Source organism: Vulpes vulpes, chromosome 12 (assembly GCF_048418805.1).
Source record: "Vulpes vulpes isolate BD-2025 chromosome 12, VulVul3, whole genome shotgun sequence".
NCBI lineage: Eukaryota > Metazoa > Chordata > Mammalia > Carnivora > Canidae > Vulpes > Vulpes vulpes.
In genome coordinates, this window is record NC_132791.1 from 71,376,930 (window position 1) to 71,403,200 (window position 26,271).

General features: G+C 48.3%; 1 protein-coding gene across 1 annotated transcript in view; it reads right to left on the reverse strand.

Moving 5' to 3' along the window:
• Positions 1–26,271, reverse strand: part of ADAMTS2 (ADAM metallopeptidase with thrombospondin type 1 motif 2) — a 229,386-nt gene that overhangs the window by 50,453 nt on the left and 152,662 nt on the right. The window contains exons 5-6 of the mRNA XM_072728815.1: positions 21,730–21,813; positions 3,846–4,002 (exon numbers count right to left, since the gene is read on the reverse strand). Of these exons, the coding sequence (XP_072584916.1) occupies positions 3,846–4,002; positions 21,730–21,813 (241 nt within the window). The remainder of the gene's footprint in view (positions 1–3,845; positions 4,003–21,729; positions 21,814–26,271) is intronic.

Genomic DNA, 26,271 nt, shown 5'->3' on the forward strand with positions numbered 1-26,271 from the left:
ACAAAGGGATCACACCTGTGTAACCACCTCCGCAGTCAAGAAATACAACTGTATCAGCACCACAGAAGGCCCTTCTTGCTGCCTCTAACCACGACATCCTCTCTCAAAATAGGAGAAAGTATTTGTAAATTGTATATCTGATAAGGAGTTAATATCCAAAATATATAAGGACCTCAAACAACTAATAGCAAAAACAAGCAACTCAATTTAACAGTGGGCAGAGGACCTAAATAAACATTTTTCCAAAGATGTCCGGATGGCCAACAGGTACATGAGAAGATGCTCAACATTACTCATCATCAGGGAAATGCAAGACAAAACCACAATGAGGTATCACTCCACCCCTGTTAGAATGGCAAGTATGAGGAGGAGAGGGAAGCCTCGTGCACTGTTGGTGGGAATGTAACTTGGTGCAGCCACTGTGGAAAACCGTATGGAGGTTCCTTGAAAAATTTAAAAATAGAACTACCTTGTGATCCAGCAATTCTACTTCTGGGTATTTATCTGAAGGAAACATAAATACTAACTCAAAAAGCTATCTACAGCCCCATGTTCACTGCAGCGTTCTTACAATAGCCAAGACGTGGAAACAACCCAAGTGCCCATCAGTGGATGAACGGATACAGAAGATGTGGTGTATGCACACACTGGAATATCATTCAGCCATAAAGAGGAAATGCTGCCATTCAAAACAAGGTGGAAGGACCTTGAGAGCATTATGCTAATTGAAAGAAGTCAGGCAGAGAACAACTACCCTGTGATCTCATGTATATGCGGAATCTAAAAAAAAAAAAAAAAAAAAAAGCCAAACTCATAGCTACAGAGGCAGAGGGTGAGGGGTGGGCAAAATGAGTGAAGGGAGTCAAAAGGTATGAACCTCTGGTTATAAGATCAGATCTGAGGATGTAATGTACAGCATGGAAACAACAGTCACGGTAACTGTCTTGTGTATTTGAAAGTTGCTAGGAGAGTAGATCTTAAAAGTTCTCATCACAAGAAAAAATCTTGACACGATGTATTGTGGTGGATATTAACTAGACTATCGTGGCAATCATTTCACAATATATACATATATCCTATCATTATGTTTTACACCTAACGCTAAGATAATGATATATGTCAACTATATCTCAATGAAAAAAATTAAGTTAAAAAAAGTAAGGGAATTTTCCCCCAGTTGGGATATTTGCCTGGCCTGATACCATTTGTTAAAGAGACCGTCTTTCCTGTCCACTTCACAATAAATCAAGCGTCTATCCATGGGAAAGTTCAAGTCTGGACTCTGTGTTCTGTTCTAATGGTACATTTGTCAACCCTTGTATATCAAAATATACTCTTTACTTCCTGTATTTTTGGGGGCACTGGGCCCACTGCATTTCCAGATGAACATTAGAATCAACTTGTCGGTATCCTCCAACTATTCTGCTGGATCTAACCTGCTCTAGACTGCACTTGTGTTCTCTTGCAGGTCAGTTTGGAGAAAATTGATTTCTTTCAATAGTGAGTTTCTCTATCCATTAGCATAGCATAATTCTTCAATGATTTCATCTTTTATAACTTCTGTACGCATGCTTTGTAGTTTTCAGGTCCAGATCTTGGATACCTTTTGTTAAACTTATTCCTAGGTGTTTGCTGTTTTTTATTCTTTTATTAGTCTAAGTGGCATTAGTTTTTAAATTTTATTTTTTTTGCTGTTAGAATACAGAAATTCAATTGATTTTTATGTTGACATTATATCCAGAAAATTACTCAATAATGCTAATAATTTACTTGTAGATTCTTTTGGGTTTTCTACATACACAAGCATATTATCTTCAAATGAGAATTTGATTTCTTTCTTTCTGACCCTTATATTTTTATTTATTTATTTATTTATTTTGCCTTATTTCACTGGCTGGGACCTGCACTATAATGTTGAACAGATGTGGTGATAGCAAGTATTCTTGACCCATTCTCAGGTCTAAAGGAAATACTTTCAACATTTCACCTTTATATATGATGTTTGCTAGAGCTTTTTTTCTGGTAAGTATCCTTTATAACATTTAGAACATTTTTTTCTATTCCTAGTCAATAAGACATTTGATCATAAATGGATATTGATTTTTGTTAAATACTTTTTCTGAATCAATTGAGATGATTCTATAAGCTTTTCTCCTTTGTTCTATTAACTTGGTGAATTACAATGATTGATTTTCATATGTTAAGCCTTGCATTCCTAGGATAAGCCCAAATTCACTGTCATATAGTGCTTTTTATATGTAGCACTGGATTTGATTTGCTAGTATTTTGTTTGAGATTTTGTATATATACTCATGGGAGAGATATGTTTGTTTTGTAATGTCCATCTCAGATTTTGTATTAATGTTAGCAGGCCGTATAAAATCCGTTGGAAAAAATGTTCCTTCTTTTTTCATTCTGTGAGATTTGGGTATGATTGATATTACTCTTCCTTAAAAATTAGGAAAAATTCTCTGCTGAAGCTATCAAGCCCTGGAATTTACTCTGAAGGAAGGCTTTTAATCATAAATTCAGTATTGTTGTTGATATGAGACTACTCAGATTTTCCTTTTTTTCTCAGATTTTATGTTTTGTCAAAGAATTTGTACCTTGCATCTAAATTAACAAATTTATCAACATCATGATGTTCAAAATACCTTCTCATTATCTTAGTACCTCTTTAAAGTAACATTTGTAATGATGTCTCTTTTACATTTCTCATCTTAGTAAATCTGTGTTTTCCTCCTTTCTTTTTTAAACTAGCATGGCTGGAGGCATTCCAGTTCTAATTCATACTTTTCAAACAACCAAATTTTGGTCTTATTGATTTTCTTTACAAATGTTTTCCATTTCTTACACTTATAATTTCTTTCCTTCTATTTTTGTTGAGTTTAGTTAACTGTTCTTTTTTGAATTTCTTGAGATAGGTATTTCTATGATTGACCCTCAGCCCTTTCTTCTAATGAAATAAGGTTAACAAGTATCAGTTTAATCATTGTTAGTTACATCACGAGTTTTGATATGTCATAGTGTCATCATTTTGTTTAAAAATATATTCTTAATTTCTACCATTACTTCTTTGAACTACAGATTACTGATGAGCATGTTGTCTAATTTTCAAGCATTCATAGTTTTTCTAGTTATCTTTCTTTTCCAGTGTGGTCTACAATAAGTGTGGCCACACATATTCTGTGCGGTTTCGATCTTCTGTATTTTGTTGAGATTTGCTGATGGCCTCACATAGTCTGCTTTGGTATGGTTTAATGCTGCACTCATCAAAAGTACGTATTCCTCAGTTGTTTGGTGAGTTTGTTTCTTCATTCAAGTCTTCTTTAACCTTAACAATGTTCTTACCCCTTGTTTTATCAGTTACTTAAGAATGTGTTAAAATCTTCAATTATACTTGCAGGCATTGTCAATTTTTTCTTTTAGATCTGTCAGTTTTATATAGTTTGAATTTTTAAGTGAAATCCTTAACTTCTAAATGTAGAGAAATTATTCAAGTTTGTTTTTTAAAAATGGGGGGAAGCAAATAACCCTGCCTTGGATCTTGTCTGGTCTCTAGGCTGCCAGCCCCAGGCTCTACTCATTTCACCACCTTTGATTTTTTTTACTCTCCCCCTGAGGGATGCAGTTTCCTGGGGGAAATGGTAGAGGCCCTGGTGGTTTTCAATGAGTCAGGAGGTCACCAGCACTTACACAGCCCCTTACTGGCTAAGATGGCCATAGCCTCTCTCTGCCCTGACACCCTTCCCAGCCTGGATTAAGGCTGCCAGAGGCCCTCACCAGGGCCAGTGGTTCATGCCCAGCCTTCCTCCTTTCTGTGCCCCTGCAGAAGTGAGGCTCACCTTGCATGCCCGAAGGCCCGAAGTCCTGCCGTGTGAGGAAGATGGCGTGATCGTGGTACTCATCATGACCTGTGTCCGGCTTCTGTTGGAGGTAAGCCCAGCGGCAGACATTCTCCAGGCTCTGAGAGGGATTCCCAATCTCAATGAGGCTCATGGACTGCAGGAGGGGGGAGACACGGAAGTGAGGGATTAGCATTTGGAGGACCAGATGGGGATGAGCCAGCTGTAGTGCACAGACCCCCTCTACTGGGGGCTTGGTCCAGGTAGCGTTGAGTTCAGTCCCCCTGGGGACCCATCTCTCACTTGGCTCCACTCTTCTGAGCAGATGAAAGGCTCCCCAGTCATACACGCCTGCCTGGGTTTCCACACCCACTGCCCACTTTTCACATAAGATGTGGTAGCAAGCTCTGAGGTCATCTGAGGCCTCACACAGTCCATCGCACATAGGCTGCTTCCAGGGTTCCTGCAGTCTATCAGGCTCTTACTCTATGCTGGCCTTGGACAGGAGGCAAATGCAATGTGGACCTCATGCTGAAGAGCTCACGGTTCTGGCAGGATCCAGGGCAGGAGAGATGGAACTCTCAATGTAATGTGCAAGCCCAACAAGGGAAAGGGAGCCTTATTTTTTCCCCTGTTTGAAGGAATTACAGAAAACAACACAAACACAATGGAGGGAAAAAACTGCAGCAGATAGGAGTTCTCATTCAGTCCTCACAACCACCCTGACAAGCAGGAAACTGAGGCTCAGAAAGGTCAAGTAACTTGCCCTTAGTCATACAGCTAGGAAACCTAAAGATCTATATTCAACCCCTATCCTAAACTGCCTCCCCAAACAAAACATACACCATATTGTCCCCAAAGCAAGGCTCCTATATGGGGTGTGCTTTCCTTTCCTCTTTGCTGTCCTCATACCAGGCAGTGTATACACTCCTCTCACGACAAACTCCCACCACTGAATAGTTCTTTCTACACAGAGTCCTGAGCATGTGCTTCTCTTTAAGGATCCATCTGTCCATAAAGCAGAGATATTCATTCCTTAGTAGACATGTATGCAGGAAGTTCTGTTTCTGCCCTGGCATTAATACACCCATCAAGCATAGCCACATATTCTTTTTCCTGAATATAAGTAGCAAAGAGTAGATAAGGGTATTGTTGGTAAGCCAGGCTGTTCCAGAAGAAGGAAGAATAACTCATGGCCAGGGAGGACTAGTCACTGCCAGGGTTCTCATGCATGATCCAAGTCAATGACTTACAAGATGGTGCACTAGTTCCCAAGTCCCAAGCACAGAGCACCTGGTAGATAAGAGAGTTTGACATAATGAGATCTAGTGAGTCCTAATGAAGGAAGTCACAGACTGGAATGAGAGGTGTGGGGACCAGAATCTGCTGGACACAGGCACAAAGATGGACAGCCCATAAGAAGCTGTATAGCAGGGGAGGGGAGGTGCATTACTGCCCCAATCATGACTGGGAAGAGAGTGTGACTATCTGTGGCCTGTGAGGTCTGAGCAAAAGTGACTTGTGCCTCTTTCTGATCGGAGTATTTAACTGCTCACATGAGACCCTGCAGAGATCTCTCCTTGCTGGCATGGAAACCAGCAATGTTGAGATGGTGGCTGCTCTGTCACCAGGCCATGAGTGACAGTGACACTGAACACAGAACAGAAGCAGGAAATAAATATCTGTTGTAAGCCCGAAGCATAACCTTGCCCACCCTGACTGACACAGGAGGGGCAGAGAGAGTGTTGCATCTGTGTCCCATCAAGCCAGATGCCTGAAGGTCAGCCTGAGCCCCTGCCAGACAGTAGCTTGCCTCTAGAAAAACTTGAGAGGTCACAGCTCTGAAGAAGGAATCAGGTGAGAGAATCTCCCTTCTAGGGAAAGAGTTCTGTGTGGAAGGAGAAGGAAAAGACTCTCATGGGCAGATATGCTTTAGTGCTAGAATTTGGGGCCTGTGCTTTTAGTTTGAGTTTAAGATTGCCCCCTGAGTTTAAGATTGCCAGCCCGAGTTCAAATCAGAGGGAAGTTACAAGCCTGCTAATGAGCACTTCATCTAGGATGCCCACAGAGGCCCCACTGGAGTGTGAGCATACCACTCACAAAGCCGACAGAGTAGTTCAGCAGTCTTGCCAGGCCACCTCCAATGGAAGAGGCTCTGTTTCCTCTATGGCTATGTCTTCCAGCCCATTGGTCAGGAGGTTAGTCCTCATGATGGGCTGGTCTGCCCTCAGGGTCCTAGGGTTCCACACACTGGGGGTAATTCCAGTCCAATTCCCTCCAAGGCCCTGGTGGGCTTAAGTTACATTTTCCTATACTTGTCTGACAATAGCAGCCCAGTCCCCCTCCAGTCAAACATCCCCTCTGTTCATCTGAGTTCAACCCCAGGCTCAGTGGTGGGAGAGTTCAGGCCTGGCTAATCCCAGTACCACATCTTCCTAGTACTGTGATGGCTCAGACTGAACACATAACCAAAGTGGGCCAAGGTATGTGAGACCTTGAGTCAGGAGCTGCTGGTACGAGTTCCCCCTGCCCCCACCACCACGGGAAGAGACCTCACCTGAGGAAGAAGCCAACCCAGAAAGAGAGCAGGGCCCAGACTATAGAAGGGTCAATTCCGTGTCCTCACATGACCACCTAGGCCCGAGGTCAGCCTGCTGTGGATCTGTTTGTTATGTCACTACATAACAGGTTATTCCAAACCTGTTTATGGTCTGAAAACCTTCAAACATTTATTATCTCACAATTTCTGTGGGTCAGGAATCCAAAACCAGCTTAGCTGGGTACTCAGGATCAAGGGCTCTCCCAAGATTGCTGGCAAGCTGAGGCTGGAGCTGTGGTCTCATCTGAAGGCTCCCCTGGGGAGGACCAGCTCCCATGCTTCCTTATGTGGCTGCTGGCAGAACTCAGCTCCTCCTGGGCTACAGGACCAAGGGTTACTGCCACACTCCAGAGCACTCACCTACCACAGGCTGCTTCCTCCAACATGAATGACCCAAGAGAAAGCAAGACAGTGCACATCCAAGATAGGAATCACAGTCTATTTTTAAGGGAATCTCGGTCCTGCCCACACTCAAGGGGAGGGGACAATGCCAGAGTATGAATATGAAAAGGCAGGGTCACCAGGGGCCATCCTGGAGGCTGCCTGTCACAGAGATGCATCTCATGTGTCAATTTGAGCTGTGTTATTATCACTTGCTACTGCAAGTCTTGAGCAACACACTTCCTCCTTAGGGGACCACGGGGCAGTGGCTGACAGATAAAAGCCTGCGGCTGGTCTCCAGGGTCCAGCTGGTTTGCCCCACACCAGTGGGAGAACAACTCTGGCCACATCTTTGAGGAGGAGTCAAAAGTCTAGCCAGAAAGACACACCCATTTCAGGGCCAGAAAGCAGATAAAGGACCACAGGGCCAGGGACAGAACCAAAGGCAGGAGCCAGACTGAAAGAAAGAGGCTGAGGAGGAGCAGGGTGGGGGATGAGAGAGAGGCCAGAATGCTGAGGAAGTGGGTTTGTGGGAAATGCTGGGCAAGTGTGTACACCTAAATGCCGACAGGGGCAAGGCAGGTGATGTAAATCAGTGAGTGAGGCAGACTGATTGTAAGAAAACTGACTGATTGTCAGTTTAGAAAAATTTTCCCACCCTGATAAAGAAAGTGGTGGGGTTGATCAGTGGCAAGGGAGGACAGTAGGAAAGCAAGGAGCCCGTGTACAACTGTTGGGGCAACAGCACTCAGTGCCCAGCTACTGTGGGTATGCAGATATGGGGGCCCGGAGCTGCCAGATTGGATTTCTCGGGTCAATCTTCAAATTTGGATTTTACAAAGTAAGCCCACCTCAGGGTAAATGTTGGCTCCAATGAAAGTAAGTTATGTGGACAAAACAAAACACATCCTCCAGGTCACTGGCTTGAGAACCCTGGAGTAAAGGTCCTCAGGCAGACAGCCCCTACAACACGCCCTTCTTGGTTGGCCCGACCCTGGCAAGTGCCTCCTTCCTCCCAGAAATACCTATGGTTCAGCCCAGGATCCCAGGCCCTCTGGCAGCCGGAATGATTTTGCTGCTGCAGCAGGATAATTTATTGAAATATTGATTTGCATTTTGTTCTAGCCTTGTCTTCGCCCGTGTCAAGAAGGCAGCCTGTCATGTGTTCTCCGGTCCTGCAGGGGCTTGTGCTGCAGGCACCAGAGCAGAGGTTGTCTGGGACCCCCTCCTCTCAGCTTTTGGGTTCTGAGGACACTCCCTGGGGAGCGGGCAGAGAGAAGGGCTGGGAAGGGCTGTGCCAGGACAAAGTGGCCCCGGGGAGGCAGATCTCAGAAAACACTGGTAGTGTATTGGGCCCTGGGAGCATGCGGCCCAGATGGCACTCTGAGAGATGGAAGAGGAGGGTGACATCAGCTTTCAGGCACCCAAGAGGCAGAGCTGCTTGCACATCCTATTTCTCTGCCCATGTCCCAACTTTCTCAACGTTCTGGCCCATCTAAGATGGGCACAAAGGAAACAAGGACCAAAATCCTTATCTCTTTTGGGCCTGGAGCATTCAGGAGGGTGTGGGTACGCAGGGACCAGCCTGTGACCTGATAGTGACCTGTGCCCCATGGCAGGCACAGGGCCTCTGGGTCAGAGAGGAGGGAGGGAACACGGGAGGGGAACAGTGTGGAGCGGGTGTATTGCAGGGGCCATATCAGCTGAATCAGGATCACAGGGTGACAGGAGATGAGCAAGAGAGGTCTGGGGGCTGGCAGGTCAGGGAGGAAGAGGCTTCTGGCTTTGGTGGAAGGTGACAAGGGGGCCTACACAGGATGTGGGAGGAGAGGCTTGCAAGCTTGTAGGGGAACTGTGGGGTCCATGGAGTCTGGGGAGACAATCAAGGGACTATCTTCTCCCACCCAGCTTGCTTGCTTGGGAAGAACTTGGCAGTTTTGCTCTGGGGCTCTCTCCCGCTCATCTGGGTATAGTGCCTGGGGGATCACTCCAAGTGCTCTCTGCTCACCCCTGACAAGGGCTGGCCTGGGACCAGAGTGAGGCCAAAGGAGCAGAAGCTCAAAAGGACCAGACAGGTTGAAGCAGGTTTTCGGGGAGAAACCCCCCAAAGCAACCTCCCAATAGCCTCTGTCTCCTGCACCCCAGGCTCAGCCTTTCTTCCACCAGCTCCTCCCCTGGCCTTCCCACAAGTTCCTGGAACTTTGGAGGACTGGCAGACAGAGATGTCCACGCAGAGGGCCCAGGAGAGGGTCTGGGCCAGCCCATGTGGGTCTCTTGGACTCTGGTGGTTCCTCCTGCTGCAACCATCCAGCCACATCCACACAGCCCTGTGATGGGTCCCGCTCTCTGGGGCCCCTCAGACCCTGCCCTGTCTTTGCCACAGACCACAGCATGTGAGCTGTGACTCTCCTCCCAGCAAGGAGAGGACACCTCTATTTCTGCCATCCGTATCCCTTCTAAAGTGCCAGAGAGACTGTGAGAGTTGCCTGTTTCAATTAAGAAAGGTTCTCACCCAGCTCGCTTAAGCCACCTGTGTTCCTCCCAGCACCTCAAGGCACCTGTCTCTTGCCTGCCTGCTTGCCTCTGCATGGGGTTTCTCTAGGAAAAGCTGTTTGGACAACTCCCCTGTTCCCACTTATGCAGGGATGGGAACCATGCATGACCCCAGCAAGTGGGTGGCCACAGCACTAGCTCGAAGACCTCACAGATGGGACGCTCCTCCCCCAGGGGGAGCCGTGGGTGCCAGCTGTGCAGAGTGAATCACAGTGGAATGATGGTTGTGCTGTTTTCACTGTGGAAGGGGTCTTTTCTCCACCCCTGGGGGGCTGCTGGGGGGCAGCTCCAGGTTTACAGGTATCACCTAATTTAAGCTGTACAATTGACTAAGATATAGGTGCTGCTATCATCCAGTGGAGGAACCGCATCAGAGACAACCCAAGTAAACAGCCCCACGTCCCGCTGCTCACAAAGGTGGAGGTGGGCTTGGAAGCCACGCTGCAGTCTGAAGTGTCCTATTCCTGGGCCTTCAGAGCTGGAGGGACGCAAAGGAAGGGCAGGTCCCCAAGGTGGCCACCAGGTGGCGCTACTGCCACAAGAATGGTGGTGCCCGGCTCGCCAGCAGGCAGGACACCCTGAGGCCTGGCTGCAGCGCTAAGCCCAGGCAGGCACCGGGCAAAAGGGATTCTGAAGGCCAGAGACAACCTCTGGGGCCACAATCCAAATACGCCAATTAAGATCTGTTCAAAAGTTTTTTCAATCATTGCTCTCTGACATTTCCATTGTTTGCCCTTGAATGAACTGAATTATTTATGTTCTTCCCTCCTTGAGTCAAGGAGACAGGAGGAAAACTGGACCAGTAGCCTGGAGGCTGATCTAGCAGCCTGGAATAGCGCCCAGTTGTGGGGCACCTATACCGGTGCAGCCACATGTGAGGGAGTTCCACAGACCCCAGACCTATCCTGTAGCTCACCAGGACACGGATAGGTGACACGTGGGGCTCACCCGGGCTGTATGAGTCCTAGGGTTGCAGACCTACTCATCTCTCATCCGCACGTGTTCTTAAACAAGTTACCTCCCTATGCTGAGCTCCCCATCTGCAGAATGGGTACAACCACAGTCCAGAGCCAGGAGCACAGGGCCTTCTGTCGGTGACAATTAGCACCTACAAATGTTCCTTGTCCTGGTTGCTGTGGTGGCAACAACCATGAGGATGCAGGTATGGCGCCAGTCCCTTGGAAAGCCAGCCCACCTTCAGGAGTTGCCTGCAGTTCATTTTCCAGGGGATCAGGCTTCTTAACTGCCCCAGACAGCATGCCTAGAGCCCACACCTGCAAAAGGGCAGGGCGTGCTGGGCTCAGGTGAGCAGAGAGCATGTTTCTTGACCTGGCACGGCTGACACTGGGGGGCTAGGTACTTCTCTGTTGTAGAGACTGTCATGTGCACTCTAGGACATTCAGCGGCATCCTAGTCTCTACCTGCTTGATGCCATTGGCCGTGGGGAACCTCTGATGTGGGGGAGTACTGGAGGGGAGCAAAGGGCAAGAAACTTGGGGCTTGCACACCCGAGCCAGTGGAATGACTGCATCACAGCCTCCCCAGAGCAAAGTAGTTCCCCACAGTGTGACCTCCACAGGCTGCCAGCATCCTCACTGTCAGGTGGGGGTTGCCATGCACCTGCCCCGTGGATGATTCTCTGTGAGGGTGAAGTGAGTTCAGAACTCATCATGATGGGCATCTCAGACAGGCAACAGGCCTGAGGCTAGAATGCGAGCCTCTTCTTTCTCTGCCTGGGACTCCCATACCATTAAGGCATGCTCCAGGCATTTTCCCGGAGGCTGGGAAGCTATTTCCAGAGAAAGCCAAGCTGCCAGCATGGGATTCTCAGCAGGAACCTTCCCAGGCTTAGCCAAGGCCTCCAAAAGATAGGGTCCACCCTGCAAATCCTTGTGCTTCTCAGGACCCTGGCTGGTCTGGCTCAGGAGATAGGCAGGAATGACAGGGGCCAACCACCAATAGGTTGGGAAATGGGGCCCAGACTCTGGGGAGGTGCTCCAAATCCCCTATGCTGCCCCTCATACCAACAGAGCAGCACAGGTGAGGAATGGCCAAGGAGCACAGCAAGAGGGATGGATGGTGGCACTAGGCCCTGGGACACAGACTCCTCACCCCCAGCATTCTCTTCTCTTGCCTCAACTAAGGGATTCAGTCAGAATTTCTTAAGACCTTTTCCCTCCTTAGGAGCACTCCACACTTGGTCTTGATTTGGGTCTTTCACGACCAGACACCTTATGTTCTTTCCTGACTGTCCCTGAGTCTCTCATTTCCATTTACTTTGGTTTCCATCATCCTAGGAAATATGTAAAATGAGAACAGTTCAGTAGCTTTGGTGCCTTCTCAAAAAAATCAATTGAAAAGCCAGTTGCTATGCAACCCTCAAGTGTTGCTGATGTTCTGCTCCCTGGCTGATGGCATATTGTATAAAATAAGATAATCTCTTTTCTTTTTTTTTTTTTTTTTAAGAAATGGAGAAAAATGTTGTTTTAGGAAAAACTTGAGATAACTCAGAGGCTTCTCATAAGCTGGAAGACAAACAACATGTCACTTGTGTAAGTGCTGATTTTATCCCCTCCGGAGCCTCCTGGGGTCTGGGGACAGGCTCAGGGGAGCTGGTCTGTTTCCATCATAATTTGGTATGAATGACAACGTCTGAATACATGCGCAACTTCCTGCCCCAAGTCTGTCTTGACATTATAGCCCTCTGCCAAGAGTCCCCAGACCTTGGGGGGCATAGCCTAGTCCCCTCTCCTTATAGGTGTCCTGGCTACAGTCATCCTTCCAGGTATGGGGGCTTGCTCCATGATAGGAAACAGGAGTTCCCTGAAGAGCAGCTCACCAGATGAGCCAAACCCCATCTCCAGATCCCCAACCTAGAAGCCCTGCCCGGTTCCTCCCTGAACAAGCAGAGCTCATTGTCTCCAACATGGATGCTGCGCCCCTTGTTCCTCAGACCCCAGCTGGGCAGTTACCTGCCTGGCCACTCCATCCGGGGCCACCTCCTGCTCTATTTCCTTCAAGATGCTCCTCACTCTGAAATGGGATTGTTTCACTTGTGACTTCACGGGGAGCTCATGCTCCACCCCTGGAAGAGCACTCAGGGCCCAGGATGGACCTGCTCTTCCTGCCCCCAGTACGCCCCCAAAGACCCCAAACAGGACCCTGCCCCCACCGGGAGGGTGCTGTGCAGAGTGGGGTCTGCGACCGGTGGACACACACTAGTAACCGTCCCCAGTGAGATAAGTACTGAAATGAGCAATTTGCTGGTGTGATTTTATGTGAATGGAATTTAATAATAAAACGTCTGGGCTGGTATTTTTGTATACCTTTTTATATTATTTGTCACATTTTCCTTTCCTAATAACTCCTTCTCAGTGTATCTTATGGGACTGGTCAGTGATAGACCTTCAGGCTTGGGGTGTTCTGTGTGTCTGGCTCAGCGAGCAATTCTTGGCCCTATGGCTGCTCTTCACAGATGGTCCCTCTTCCGTGCTGGCCAATTGCTCCAGGTCCGTGGGACAGGCCCTCCTTTCCTCTAGCCCTTGTCCCTGAGTCCGGTGGCCTATGACTGTGCTTACTTCAAACAACCAAAGCCCATAGCTAAGCATGCTGTGCGGTGCCTGGGCTCCTCATGCTCTGCCCCCAGGACAGAACACCCTATTCCAGCAACTCTGCACCAGCAGGTGGGGGCCTCCACCCCATCCCTTCACGTTGGGGTACCTGTGCAGTGTCAGCTCCCCTGTGGTTGGCCAGCCATGTCCTCCTACCTCTACTATATCCCTGCCTGCATTACTGCAGACTGTCCTCCCTTGGGAAATCGAGAGCCACACCCTGGAAACCCTCTCAACCCAGCAACCAGCCAAAGGAGGACTGAGCATCAGTCAGACCGCGTCACATTCTGGAACCCCCCAGGCCACACTGGCCCCGATGGGCACCAGCCTCTCCCAGAAATCTCCACCACAGCCTCATGGGTCTGACCTGGGCCCACGGGCTTCCAGGGGACAGGCAGGGTGGGGAAGAAGGTGGGCAGAGTGTGGGGTGAGCTTTACTTACAGGAGACCTGTCAGCCCAGCTGGATCCCCAGGGGCCAGCAGAAAGGCAGGCAGCACAATGTCCCTCCTGGCCAAGCCGAGGGGACTGGGGCTGGGCAATCCCCCACATCTTACTGTGTCCTCTATCCTGACTCCTCCAATGTCACAGGCAGGGGTCTGAGGCCAGTCTACTAAGCCCCTGGCTGGGGTGCCGTAGGCGCTCTCTGGATTTGGCTCTGAAAGCATGTAACCCCCTCCAGATTCTCCTTTCTAAAGCTCCTAAACTCCTTCACAGCATGAAGTCAGGGAGGCTGGGCGCCTCTTGGTTCCCCCTGTACTGGTCCTGGTCTCACTGAAGCTGCTCTACTGCCCAGGTGAGCTCCGGCCACTCATCTTGCCAGTCGAGTCCTCCAGGCAGCCCCATGGCCTGCCCACTGCCCCATATGTCCCTGGGAAGAGCGTGCTGCTGCCTGACCATGGGGTCTGTGCCTACTCTCCTTCCTCTCCACTCAGCCTATGGGAGATTCAGGGTAGGGTGCCCACATGGAAGACCCCTCCCCCCAAGGCAGCATGTAAGAGGGAAAGCCAGACTGGCCATAGCCATGAGGTGATTTGGCCTCACCTGCAGGTAGGGCCACATACCTGAGGCAGCCCGCATTCCAGCCCACATGGCCTGCTCAGAGGCTCCCTAAGCATGCAAGTGGCAGAGTCCCTGGGCCCAACCACGGGAAGGGTAAGACAGTGACCCTGAGGGCACAAGGACAGACCCCCTCCCCACCTGCCCCCAAGCCACTACAGAGATGAGGTGCCACGTGAAAGCAGGAAGTCTCTTCTATGTCCTCCTTCAAATCAGAAACAAAACACTGGACATGACAGAGCCCTGTGGCATGCCACTGGAAACCCTACTCGGGTGCATTCAGTTAAACGGGATCACTTGGACTCAATCATTTTTAAATGCTTTTTTAAAACACGTAAACCATTTTCTCATAATTAAAAATGCACTATTTTGTTTATAAAAGACGCATGCTTATCACGATGGATTAAGAACATTCAGTAGAGGGGATCCCTGGGTGGCTCAGCAGTTTCACGCCTGCCTTTGGCCCAGGGCGCAATCCTGGAGTCCCGGGATTGAGTCCCATGTCCGGCTCCTTGCATGGAGCCTGCTTCTCCCTCCTCCTGTGTCTCTGTCTCTCTATGTCTATCATAAGTAAATAAATAAATCTTAAAAAAAAAAAAAAGAACATTCAGTAGAGTACAAAGAAGAAAATAAAATCCCATGGCCTACTAGCCAAGAGAGAAGTATTAGTTACCTTTGATGTATTCCTTCCAGTGCTTTCTGCATATACTTGAACACAAAGTAAGATCATACTGCAAGTTAGGCTCTTTTTTTTTCCCCAAAAAGCAAACAAAGTTAACTTTTGGCCATAACTATTACTCAGTGCTTTTTTTTTTTTTTTTTAAGATTTTATTTATGTATTCATGAGAGACACAGAGAGAGAGGCAGAGACACAGGCAGAGAGAGAAGCAGGCTCCATGCAGGGAGCCCAATGTGGGACTTGATCCCAGGACCCCGGGATCGCGACCAGAGCCAAAGGCAGACGCTCAACCGCTGAGCCAGCCAGGTGCCCCCTCGGTGCTCTTTAAGATGCTTTGAAAATGGGATTTCCTGGTGGCCCATATTGTACCACATAGACATCTTAGAGTTTATTTGATTAGACCCCTATTAGTGGACAGTTCAAAATTTGTCCCATTGTTAATACTTAGAAATAAGGCCATGGCCTTTGTCTTCTTCCTAAAACTTTACCCAGCTCTGACAACTGTTTTGGGCTAGAGTCATTGAAAGGAATGAATAAGGGCAAACATGAAGGACCTTTGTAAGAGCAGTGGTGAGTATTGTCACATTCCCTTCTAGAAATGTCTGCATTTACTCATACCAGAAAAGCATATTGCTTCATCTACCCAACCCAGCAGTTAAACCTCTCCTTCTAATCTTAACACATTGATGCTTTAAGTATGGTAAATTGTTTTATTCATTTAATAGTACAGTTAAATACCCCCCCCCCTTTTTTTTGGCCATTTGTATTCTTCTTCTGCATACTGTGATATACTACCAATTCTGTTTCTCCTATGATTTGTAAGAGCTCTTCATATATTTGGATATCTTTGCCATACCATACTGCAAGTATTTTCCATGCCTGGGCTTTGTCTTTTAATTGTTTCTTGACAGAAGCTCTGTATTTTCAGTATTCAAATATATCTGTCTTCCCCTTAACAATTCCTTCTATTTTACTTAGGCTTAGGGAGTCCTGGGTAACCAATGTTTCCTTCTTGATCTTTGTGGTTTAACAAATGTGTTATTGGCCTATATTTATCATATATTTAACTTACTCTATATTAAATTCCTATCAGTCCTACATTTATTTATGACATATAATAATAACCACTTCACTTATATTTATCACATGCTATCTATAGAAGTGTTTTCAGAGCTACACAGTTGATTCGGTTGATCTGTTTGTGCTTATGCAGATACCGTATGATTTTAATTTTTTTCATTTCACAAGATATCTGGAGTAAATCTCTCTTTATTTGCTTAGTTTTCATGGTTTTCCAAGCCAGTCCTTATTAGGCTTCTTAGGCTTCCAGATGAATCTTAGAATCATTTCATCCAATTTCCAATTATTAATTTGGGAAAGATCAGTATCTCTACTGCAAGCAGTCTTCCCGTAGGGACAGCATTTGTCTTTGCCTTCATTTTTATTTCTTTCCTACCAGTAACAATGAGCAATTTTCTTTTTTTTTTAATTTTAATTTTTAAACATTTTTTAAATTTTTTTATTTTTTTGCAATTTTCTTCTGATGGGTCCTATACGTATATCTTGTTAGGACCAGGCCAGGTATTTTATATTTTTGGTTACTTCTCTCAAGGGAACTTTTCTTTCCCTATTACACCTAGTCATAGAGCATTGTGGGTTCATGCAAAAATTAGTGATTTTTATAGAATTGCCTTATATTTGGCCAATTCACTATGCTTCTTTATTGACTCTAGTTTTACTGTGGATCCTTCTGGGTTTTCCAGGCATATGATTATCAGCAAACAATTACGGTTTTATCTGTTCTTTTCTGATGCTGGCTCCATGTCATAAAGACACTGCCTAGAATTTCCAGAACCTCAGTAACAAAGTCACCTTCTTGTTGCCAACATTACTGGGACTGCCTCCAGGAGGGCAGCATTCCCAAAGTGAGTTCTGCAGAACCCTGAGTATGGAAGCAAAAGGGTTCCACTGAGAAACAGTTTTGAGAAACTACATGTACTGATCCATCTCTTGAGATTCACCATGCACATTCCTTTAGGACATTCCTGTCCTAAAGCTTCTGAGAAATTCTGCTGTCAGGAATATTTATTTTACGTTCATTCGTAAGCCTTTCCCAGGCCTATTCGACTATGGAACTCCTCTATCTTCCTGTGTAAACATTGATGAACATCCTAAGAATTCGCTATGCAGAATGCTTTTAGGGACAGGTGCTTCTTTCTCCACATTTATTTATTTATTTATTTATTTTTAACGATTTTATTTATTTATTCATGATAGACATAGAGAGAGAAAGAGGCAGAGACACAGGCAGAGGAAGAAGCAGGCTCCATGCCAGGAGCCTGACACGGGACTCGATCCTGGGACTCCAGGATAGTGCCCTGGGCCAAAGGCAGGCACCAAACTGCTGAGCCACCCAAGGATCCCTCTTTCTCCACTTTTAAATAAAACTGGTTGTCATGTTACCATCTGTTTTCACAGATTTCTGAATACCAGGAGATCCTCTCTCAGCTCCTAAGCAGCAGATCACACCCCTTGCTCTACCCGGGCCTTCAGTGTTAGGGGCTCCTGCGGCTCTTCCTTAGGAGCCCCCCACTAGGCATACTTCCATGCACCCCTACTGGTGCCTTTGCAAGCAATGCTATTATCTTCTCGAAGCTCTAGCCTACCCCAGCCATTTCTACTGGGTACCTCACACTCAACACGTCTCAACTGAACTCACTGGCTCTCTCCCCCACATCCTGTTTCTCCTCCTGTGTTCTCTATCTCAGGGGCAGGCATCATCATGGACCTGGCTGCCCAAGGAATGGGCCCATGGTCTCTCCATCTTCACCCACCAACTCAGCATCCATGCCCTCCAGATCTGGCCTCCTACCAAAGCTCCCTTTCATCTGCCTTCCTCACTCCAGCCTGTAGCCATGGTCTCAGTACAGCCCACTTCTGTCATCACTTCAATGGCACTACATCCACTCCCCCAACCCCTGGCCAGGCTCCCACCCACCATTCTGCACATAGGAGTCCACAGAGTGTCTCAGAGATGCACATTGGGTCCTGGAAACATCCCTGTGCTGGTTCTTTTCCCTTTAACTCCTTTCCAGTCACTTGGCCTGACCTCATGAGGCCTGCCTGCCCCACATCTCCCCCCATGAGTCTCTGACCACCCCCCATTATAATTGTTTCCTTGTCTGTACTTATGCTCTAGAGGCAGCGCTACATGTCGGGGACCCTGTCAGTGGCCCAACCCAGGGCTAGGCACACAGAAACCCTTGTAACGTATGTGTTAAATGAGGAGCTTTTGTCATTCAGCAAACTGATGTGATGAACTATAGGGACAGACTTCCTGATGGCCAACGATCGCCTTATTCCCAGGATAAACCATATTTTATAGCGGCGGGAGTTTGGTTTTATGTGTTATTGAATTAAGCTCTTAAAGCCTCAGGATTTTTTATATCTATTTTTAGAAGGAAGGCAGGTGTGTACGTTGTCTTGGACATGCTACTTTTGGCAGCTTTGAGTATAGAAATCGCACTGTCTATAAAAATAAATTGAGTGGATGTCAGAATACATATATGTATATGCCCTGAAATGATTTCTCTGGTGTTGTATTATCCTTGTTTAATAGAAATGAGTAAGAATGCATCAGCAAAGATAGATGATCTGACTCAATTTAGAGCTAATTTTCAGAGAACTTTGACAATGCTGGAGAACTTGAGCTCTTGCCATGGTTATGGGACCTATCATGGTGTTTTCCAAATATTTTGGAGTTGGCTTTGAAATATTCTGATTTCCTAGGAAATCCCTGACTTACCTGTTCACCTTCAGATTCTGATGCTTCTGCAAACAGCAGACTGTGGTCACTGCCCACAGCAGTGAAGGGGAAGACAATAACTACAAGAAAAAACGGCTTTGGATGCAGACAATGTAGCCCAGAGCCCACCAGGGTGCAGCTAAAACAAACAAGGCTTTGCTTCTTTGGGCAGTCAACACTTTTTAGATGAAATAAGAGCCAAAGCTTTGCTAGCACCGGTAAGCAAGTAACTGTTCACAATTTCCAAATTCTTCTTTTTAACCAATATGGGGGCAATCTCGATGCATCCTGCCACCTGGTCCCAGACACATTTGTGGCTCTTCTCCTCTTTCTACCTCCAGGGGTGACCTGAAGTTTCCTATTCCACCCCACCCCCCAGCCAGCAGTAAAGGGGAAGGGGGGGCGGAAATAACTGTAGCTGCACCTCCCAAACCCTCCTACAGTCGGAGAAGGGTGTGCACATCCCCTCATCTGCTGCACTGGGCATCTGAAGGAAGGGGATGGGAGAGGCCCTGAGGGTGGCAATTGCCCCAAATGCCTCCTCTTCTGCCCTGCAGAAGCATCCTGGTGTAGGTTACATTATGCACGTCCTTTGTAATCTTTTAGTTTGTGCTTCCTCTCTCTCTCTCTCTCTCTCTCTCTCTCTCTCTCCTAGGCGCATACACCAGATGTTTGCTTTGCAAAGCTCTCTTCTTAATTGTTTCAATTACTTCTCTGCCCTAATTTTTTAATTTCTGCTTTTCTGAAAAGGTTTCCTTATTTTTGTTCTCCCTAGGTTTTTGGCTTGTGGTCCTTGTTGATACTTGTCTTGACATCTCTGAGTTCAATGCAGGGTTAACATGTATTCATTCCTTCTTGTGCAATCTGAGGAAGCACCTGCAAATTTGCCCCTGAATGCAGCCTTGGCCACACCCCGTACATTTTGATCTCTAGCACTCTCATTTTCATTTAGGGTTCTAAGCGGTCTGTAACTACAGTTCTCATGGTCTCTTTTCTAGCAGGTTGTTCTTCAAATGTTTAAAGACACTGGATTTGGGGATCCCTGGGTGGCTCAGTGGTTTAGTGCTGCCTTCAGCCCAGGGCCTGATCTTGGAGACCTGGGATCCAGTCCCATGTCAGGCTCCCTGCATGGAGCCTGCTTCTCCCTCTGCCTGTGTCTCTGCCTCTCTCTCTCTCTCTCTCTCCCTCTCTCTCTCCCTCTCTTTATGTCTAAAATGAATGAATGAATGAATGAATGAATGAATGAATAAATAAATAAATAAATAAATCTTTAAAAAAAAATAAAGACACTGGATTTTCTTTTTCCCCCAGTTTATATATCCCTTCCCCTGCCCTGTTTTAGGGCACTGAGTAGGGCCTTAACAGTTTTAGCTCTATAAAATTCACTGAAATTGTCTTTACAACCTAAAGCACTTTTGTAATTTTCAAGCGTTCTGTGAGTCCTCACAAAAAGAAGGCACATAGTTCTGTAAGGCAAAGAACAAAATGATGTAACTGCTAATTTAACTGCACACATTATTATTGTATTATTTGAAACTTCAATGCCTTTTAAAATATAATCTGTGAAAGGTTTTTTTTAAAAGATTTTATTTATTTATTCATGAAAGACACACCAAAAGAGGCAGAAACATAGGCAGAAGGAGAACCAGGCTCCACGCAGGGAGCCCAATGTGGAACTCGATCTTGGACCCTGGGATCACACCCTAAGCCGAAGGCAGCCACCCAACCGCTGAGCCATCCAGGTGTCGCACCATGAAAGGTCTTGAAAAGAGTATGAAAGATTCCCACAGTTAAGTTTTTGTCAGTTTCTCCCTTGTTCTGATAGTCTGCTTTGATATATTTTATGTTCTCCATGGGGTGCATGAAGGACCACGACTGGTGCCCTCACTATGGCTGCTTCTACTTCAGAGCAACATGCTTCCTGGGTAAAGAGAGTTGAGCTCAAGATCCACTATTTCTGCAATTCATCTGGCCATTCGAGTCCTTCACTGTCATTTTTTTATACCGCGTGTCTTGTAAGTTGTGTGCAGCTGGATTCTATTTTTGGAGACTGAGATTCTCTGTCTTTGAGCAGAGGACTTTAACCCCAAACCTAATTACCAGGCCTGGTGATTGACTTTGTACCTACTGAGCAAAGTCAGACCACGGGTTCTGGAATTTGGCTGCTAGGGTGAGAAGCCCAAGTCCCAAGGAGCCAAGTGACACTGGCTACACACCCAGCACACCACCAAACCACTTTAAGCCTCAGTGTTCTCTGTGAAACAGGGATCATCATAGCCCCACCTCCCCACCGGCCCCTGGACTCAGTGAGTTAACATGAGTAAGGTGCTTCTGAGCCACCCGGCACAAAGCTTCTTCCTTCCTCACCATCTCTCCTTTCTCTGTACCCCCTTACCTTTCCATGTCAGGTCACTGTTTCCAGGAGCTTTTTACCCCTGCTGCACAGACCCCTGCACGTGGCTAGGAAAGACAGCTCCAAGTTTGACAGCAAGAAGAGGCAGGAAGGGCAGGAGAGCCCCCTTTAGGGCAGGAGCTATGCAGACGAGGACAGAGAAGCTAAGATGAGGAGGAGGACCAGGTGGAAGAGGTGGGTAGGAGGTGAGGTGAAGGATAAAGCAACCTCAAGTTTCTGAAGCTTTGATGTCTAGGGCCATGCTGACCCTAGAGGGACTGCCCCTAGGGGTTCCCCAATTCCTAGAGACACTAAGCCACCATTCTGGAGCAGGCTTTTCAAATGTAAACCAACCAAGTCAGAGCCCACACCCCCAGCCACCTCCTTCAAGGAACTCCAGTCACCCAGGAGTTACTCACACTGGCCAGTCCCCTTCCTACTGTGTACCCTGCCATACCCAGCCCTTCCTGCGAAACAGCAGTTCCCCACTCCCTCCGGCTGCCACACACCCTGTAGCCCTGTGTGGTGACAAACCATCTTTTCCATGGTAGTCATATCTTGATCAGTTGGCCTCCCCACACCTGAATAATCACAAAACCTATGTTTTAAAACAAGGAGTGAGGTGAAAGGGGATCAAGAATATAGGGGTGATTCACAGTTTCTTGCTTCTTACAGGTACCAAGGGCAGTTGGGGGCAGGTGCGGAGGTGCTGGCTTTCAGAGGAGGAGGCCCAGTGCCTCAAGGGAGGCCCCATTCATCCTACAGCAAATGGGGGCTCTGCGGTGTCAGAGACACCGGCTCACTCACCTTCCCGTAGCTCAGCAGGATTATTCGCACCAAGACGACATTGATGTGGGCCCCCAAGGACTCATCGTGATAGATTTCGTTGACCTGAAAGACAACCAGGGAGGTGTCAGCAGGAACCACAGGCCCAAGGACCACCTGCAGCTGACAAGGAAGGGCCCAGGGGAGGCTGTGCCTTCGCACCCACGCTGTGCCCTGCCCTCTGTAAAACAGGCTTAAGAGTCCTCATCTCACGAAGCTCTGTGAGCACTGGATTTCCACACAGGTACAAAGGAACAGTGTTGGTAAAGGCAGTAAGACACTGTATTTGTCACCACCACTAAGTCAGATTGCCCGTAGCCTCCCATGAAGTCATGAAGGGGAGCAGGGTGCACAGCCCTACACACAGACACCCATGCAGGGCACTGAAGGTCAAACTAGATTGTTTAGTCCACGGTGAGACAATAGCCCTAAAAGCCAGTTTTCCTTAAAGAAAAAGGGTTTCTCTCTATATATGTCAAATAAATAAATAAAATCTTTAAAAAAAAAAAAAAAAAAAAAAGGATGGGGAGGGCCTGGGCAGCTGAGTGGGTTAAGCATCTGCCTTTGGCTCAGTCATGATTTCAGAGTCCTGGGATTGAGTCCCACATGGGGCTCCCTGCTCAGTAGAGAATCTGCTTCTCCCTCTCCCTCTGCCACTCCTCCTGCTTGTACTCACTGACTCTGTCTCTCTGTCAAATAAATAAATAAATAAATAAAATCTTTTTTAAAAAGGGAGGAAGAGAGGGTTTTTTTTTTAAAAAAAGAAATCTCCAAAGTATTGCATTATGTCTCACAAGCAAGCCCAGCCAATTTGGCTCACAGGCTTTGAGCAAAAATCATGGAGCAGAAGTGAAGAAGGCAGTGATGTGGGAAGTCCTCCGGCAGCTGGAGGGCTCAGGAGAGAAGGGAGGACAGAGAAAGGCCAGGTGGAATGGCTAGGTTTCACTGTACTCCTTCTACCTCTGATCCCCAGCCTATGCTTCCAGTTGGGGGGACCGGGTCCCCCCAGCTGGAAGGTGGAAACAGCCCTGATATTAGGGAAGAAGTCAAAAGTAGAGAGAGCCCAATTCTGCCCAATTCTGCCCAATTCTGCTGTCTGGGAGGGGACAGGTTCATACTGAGAAGAGGTGGCTTCAGAGAGCCCAAATGGAGGCCAGCTCCCATTAGGAGATCCAGGGAGACTGGGTAGGATAGTTGGGGGCTGGTGTGTAGGTTGGTCTAGGGCTCTGGGGGGCACAGCTGGGCCTCAGAGGGAGTCAACGGGGTGCTGGCCTACACGAGAGAAGGGCAGACATTGCATGGCCAAGGAGGAGAGCACAAGCCCTGATGACCTCAACTGCAGAGCCTCAGCCTGGAGGGCCACTGCCCAGGGCAGAGCACGCTGGGACAGATGTGTGCCGACACAAGGGGGCTATGCCATGAACCACCCCTACCCCGAGGGAGGAGGGCAGGGGATAAACCAGCCCTACTTTGGACTGAATCATGTCTCCCCCAAATTCATAACCTCCAACATAATGCAATCTGGAGGTGGGGCATTCAAGAGGCAAACAGGGTTAGATGATGCCATGAGGGTGGGGTCCCTGTGGTGAGATTAGCGCCTCTACAAGAAGAGGGACTGGAGAGCTCCCTCACTGTCTCTCTCATTGCCATGTGAGGACATGGCAAGGAGGAGGCTGCCTGCAATCCAGGAAGAGAGCCCTCACTAGGAACCAAATTGGCTGACACCGTGATCTTGGGCTTCCAGCCTCCAGAACCACGAAGAACTAATGTGTGCTGTGTAGGTGACTGTGCCTGTGGTATTTTGTTCGAGCAGCCCGAGTGAACTAAGACAAGCCCAGAGTCAGAGCTTACTTACCCTCTGCCCTGACTATTCTTCCCAAAGCCTTCTGAACCAGAAAAGCCTCTCATGGGCCAGGTCACATTTCCTTCTCTATCCCAGCGTGAGGGTGGCATCAGATATAAGAACTCAAGAAAGCTACCTTTTCCCCCATGTTTGAGCTTTAGATGTGTAGATGTCCATCGTGCCATGCATATAACCCCCCAGCCCAGCAATGAGCCCTGTACAGATTCGCAATGGGACTTCTCCAACTGAGCCACCCTGGCCTGCTGAAGCCCACCACCCGCTGCTGGGGTTCAGAATTGCCTCGCCTGGCCTCTCCTCCATGGACCTCTGCAGGTACCCAGCAGACCCAGGAGAAAGTTATTGACCCTACTCTATGGCAGGCACCATGTTAGCATGTGGATTCAGCAGTGAACCAGCCCAGACCTAGCCCTCTGTCAGGAGGTAGAGAGAGAGACACTTAGAAATCACAGAAACAGTTCCACAATCATGAAAATGCTGACGAGGACCTCAAAGGATAGGCAGAGAATCTAGGGGGCATATTAGTGGTGAATCTGCCCTGATGAGGATTGGTGGGTCCCCTAAGGACATGGCATGTCATCTCAGAGGTAAGAAATGACAAGGAATTAGCTCAGCAAAGCTGGGAGTGCACTCCTGGCAAAGAAAGCAGCATGTGCAAACATCCTGGGGTCAAAGGCAGTGAAGTGTGTTCCAAGGACTAAGCAGGGGGAGAGGACCCCTGAGGCCAGACCCCACAGGTATTCACGTAGTGAGAAGAGTTCCAGTTCTATTCAAAGAGCAGTGGAGGATATGGAGTCATGATAAAAAGATAATGACACTGCATTTAACAAAGATGACTCTGGCTTCTTTATGAAAAATAGATAAAAGTGCCCAGTTACAGCAGTTGAGGTGTAAAGTGTGGGGCTCAGATTAGGGGTGAGTGGAGGGGAGGAAAAGATGTGGAATAGAATGGAAGGCACCTCCTATACAGCCCTGGGACACTCTGGGGCCCACCTCAGCCCCAGGCCCTTGTTGGCAAATGGACATAGTCCATCTTTGCTCTGCACAGGAAGGAAAAATGCCTCAGGGTTGTCTCTCAGAGCCTCCCCAGAAAACAAGGGGCTAGAGACTCCCTCAACACCCTGAGAGTGCCTCTCCAAGGCCTGTGCTCTAATCGTACTTCTAAGAGCTGGTCTGGGGTACACCTCGAGGGGACTCACCTCCTACCATGTGAGGGTAGGCACTAAGCCCATGGTGTTACAAGCTTTAGGAAGACAAGTTTTATCAAGACCTACCTTGATATTTGGAAGGGATTCAGGGCTGAGTTCACAGAATTAGCTCATGTTATGCTCCCAACAGCCCTTAGAGGCCAGAGTGAGAGGTGGTCAATCCCATGAGCAATGGGGAAGCTGAAACTCTGAGTGAGGGTGTGCATACTTGTCCCCACAGAGAGAAAGGAGGCCCTTTCCACTTCCTAGCCCAGACCTTGCCAATCAGGGCCCGGGATCCTCTTGTTCCCCTGACCCCTGCCACTATGCCCAAAGGTAGCCACTTTCATCTCAGGTAAGGGTCCCGTGTCCTTGGATATTAAGTAGGTCTGACCCTGACTCCTGATTTGGGACTGGGGATGGCCAGAACCCCAGGAACCCCACCACTCAGCACAACATACTATGAGGCGGAGGCCCACATCCTGCTGGGGGCGGCGGCAAGGCTACCAGAGTTGGGGGTATCAGGCCACTGAGCTGGGGCCAGGCTGGGGAAGCCCTGCCTTCCGAGCTGCCCACCGGCTGCCAGTTCTCATCCGCTGGGCTAGGTTGGTGCACCCTGCCCCCCAGCCCCCTGGGATGCAGAGGGGCACACCCAGCAGATGGCCAGCTAGGAGGCCAGGCTGTGGGTCAGGCTGGCAGCCAGGCCTACTCTGGAGACTCCGCTGGCCCACCTGTGTGGTCACTTTCAAATGCGGCGGGCCTTTCATGGCTTTCTCCCCGAGGAAGCCTCTGTGCCTTCCAGAGGGGCTACAGTTCCACAGTCTCCTCCTCTCAGGAAGTCGGTGGGCTGTGCCCTGGGCTCTATGACGCCTCTCAGAGAATGCAGGGCAGGGTTGAGGAGAGGGGACCACACTGAGGAGAGGGCCCTCCCTGGTCCCACCCCCAGCATGACATCCGCTTTTCAGGGGACTGTAAAATTGCCCAGCCCTCGAGCCCACAGGATGCTGCTCAGATGCTAGAAGCCAGCAGGGCCCGCCTGGCCACAGAGACCACTGCGAGACAAGGGGAACAATGAGTACAAATTCCAGTGAAACACTTGCATCCTTAGTAGGAACGCAGCTACAACATTGCTGCTGAGCGGTGGGCTGACAGACGTGCAGAGTCACTGGAGGCAGGAAGCAGCCTCCAAACACCTCCCTCACGTTTCCCCACTCCTTGCTTGACCCAGACCCTATCTCTCAGATAAGCAGCAGGGGTGCGGTTGGGGGGATCCCGGAGCACTCTCTGCCTCATCCTGCCCACACCCCCCCATGCACCGTTGGTCATGACAGTCACCACTCAGCAGATGTGGCCTCCTCTTCCTCTGCCTGGAACCCTCAATGCCCCACCACCACCCCGACTGGCACTCGGAGCCCTCTCTCAGCGGTCCCTGGCTACCTTCCCCATGCTCCACTACAGCTACTTTGGGGAGCCCCT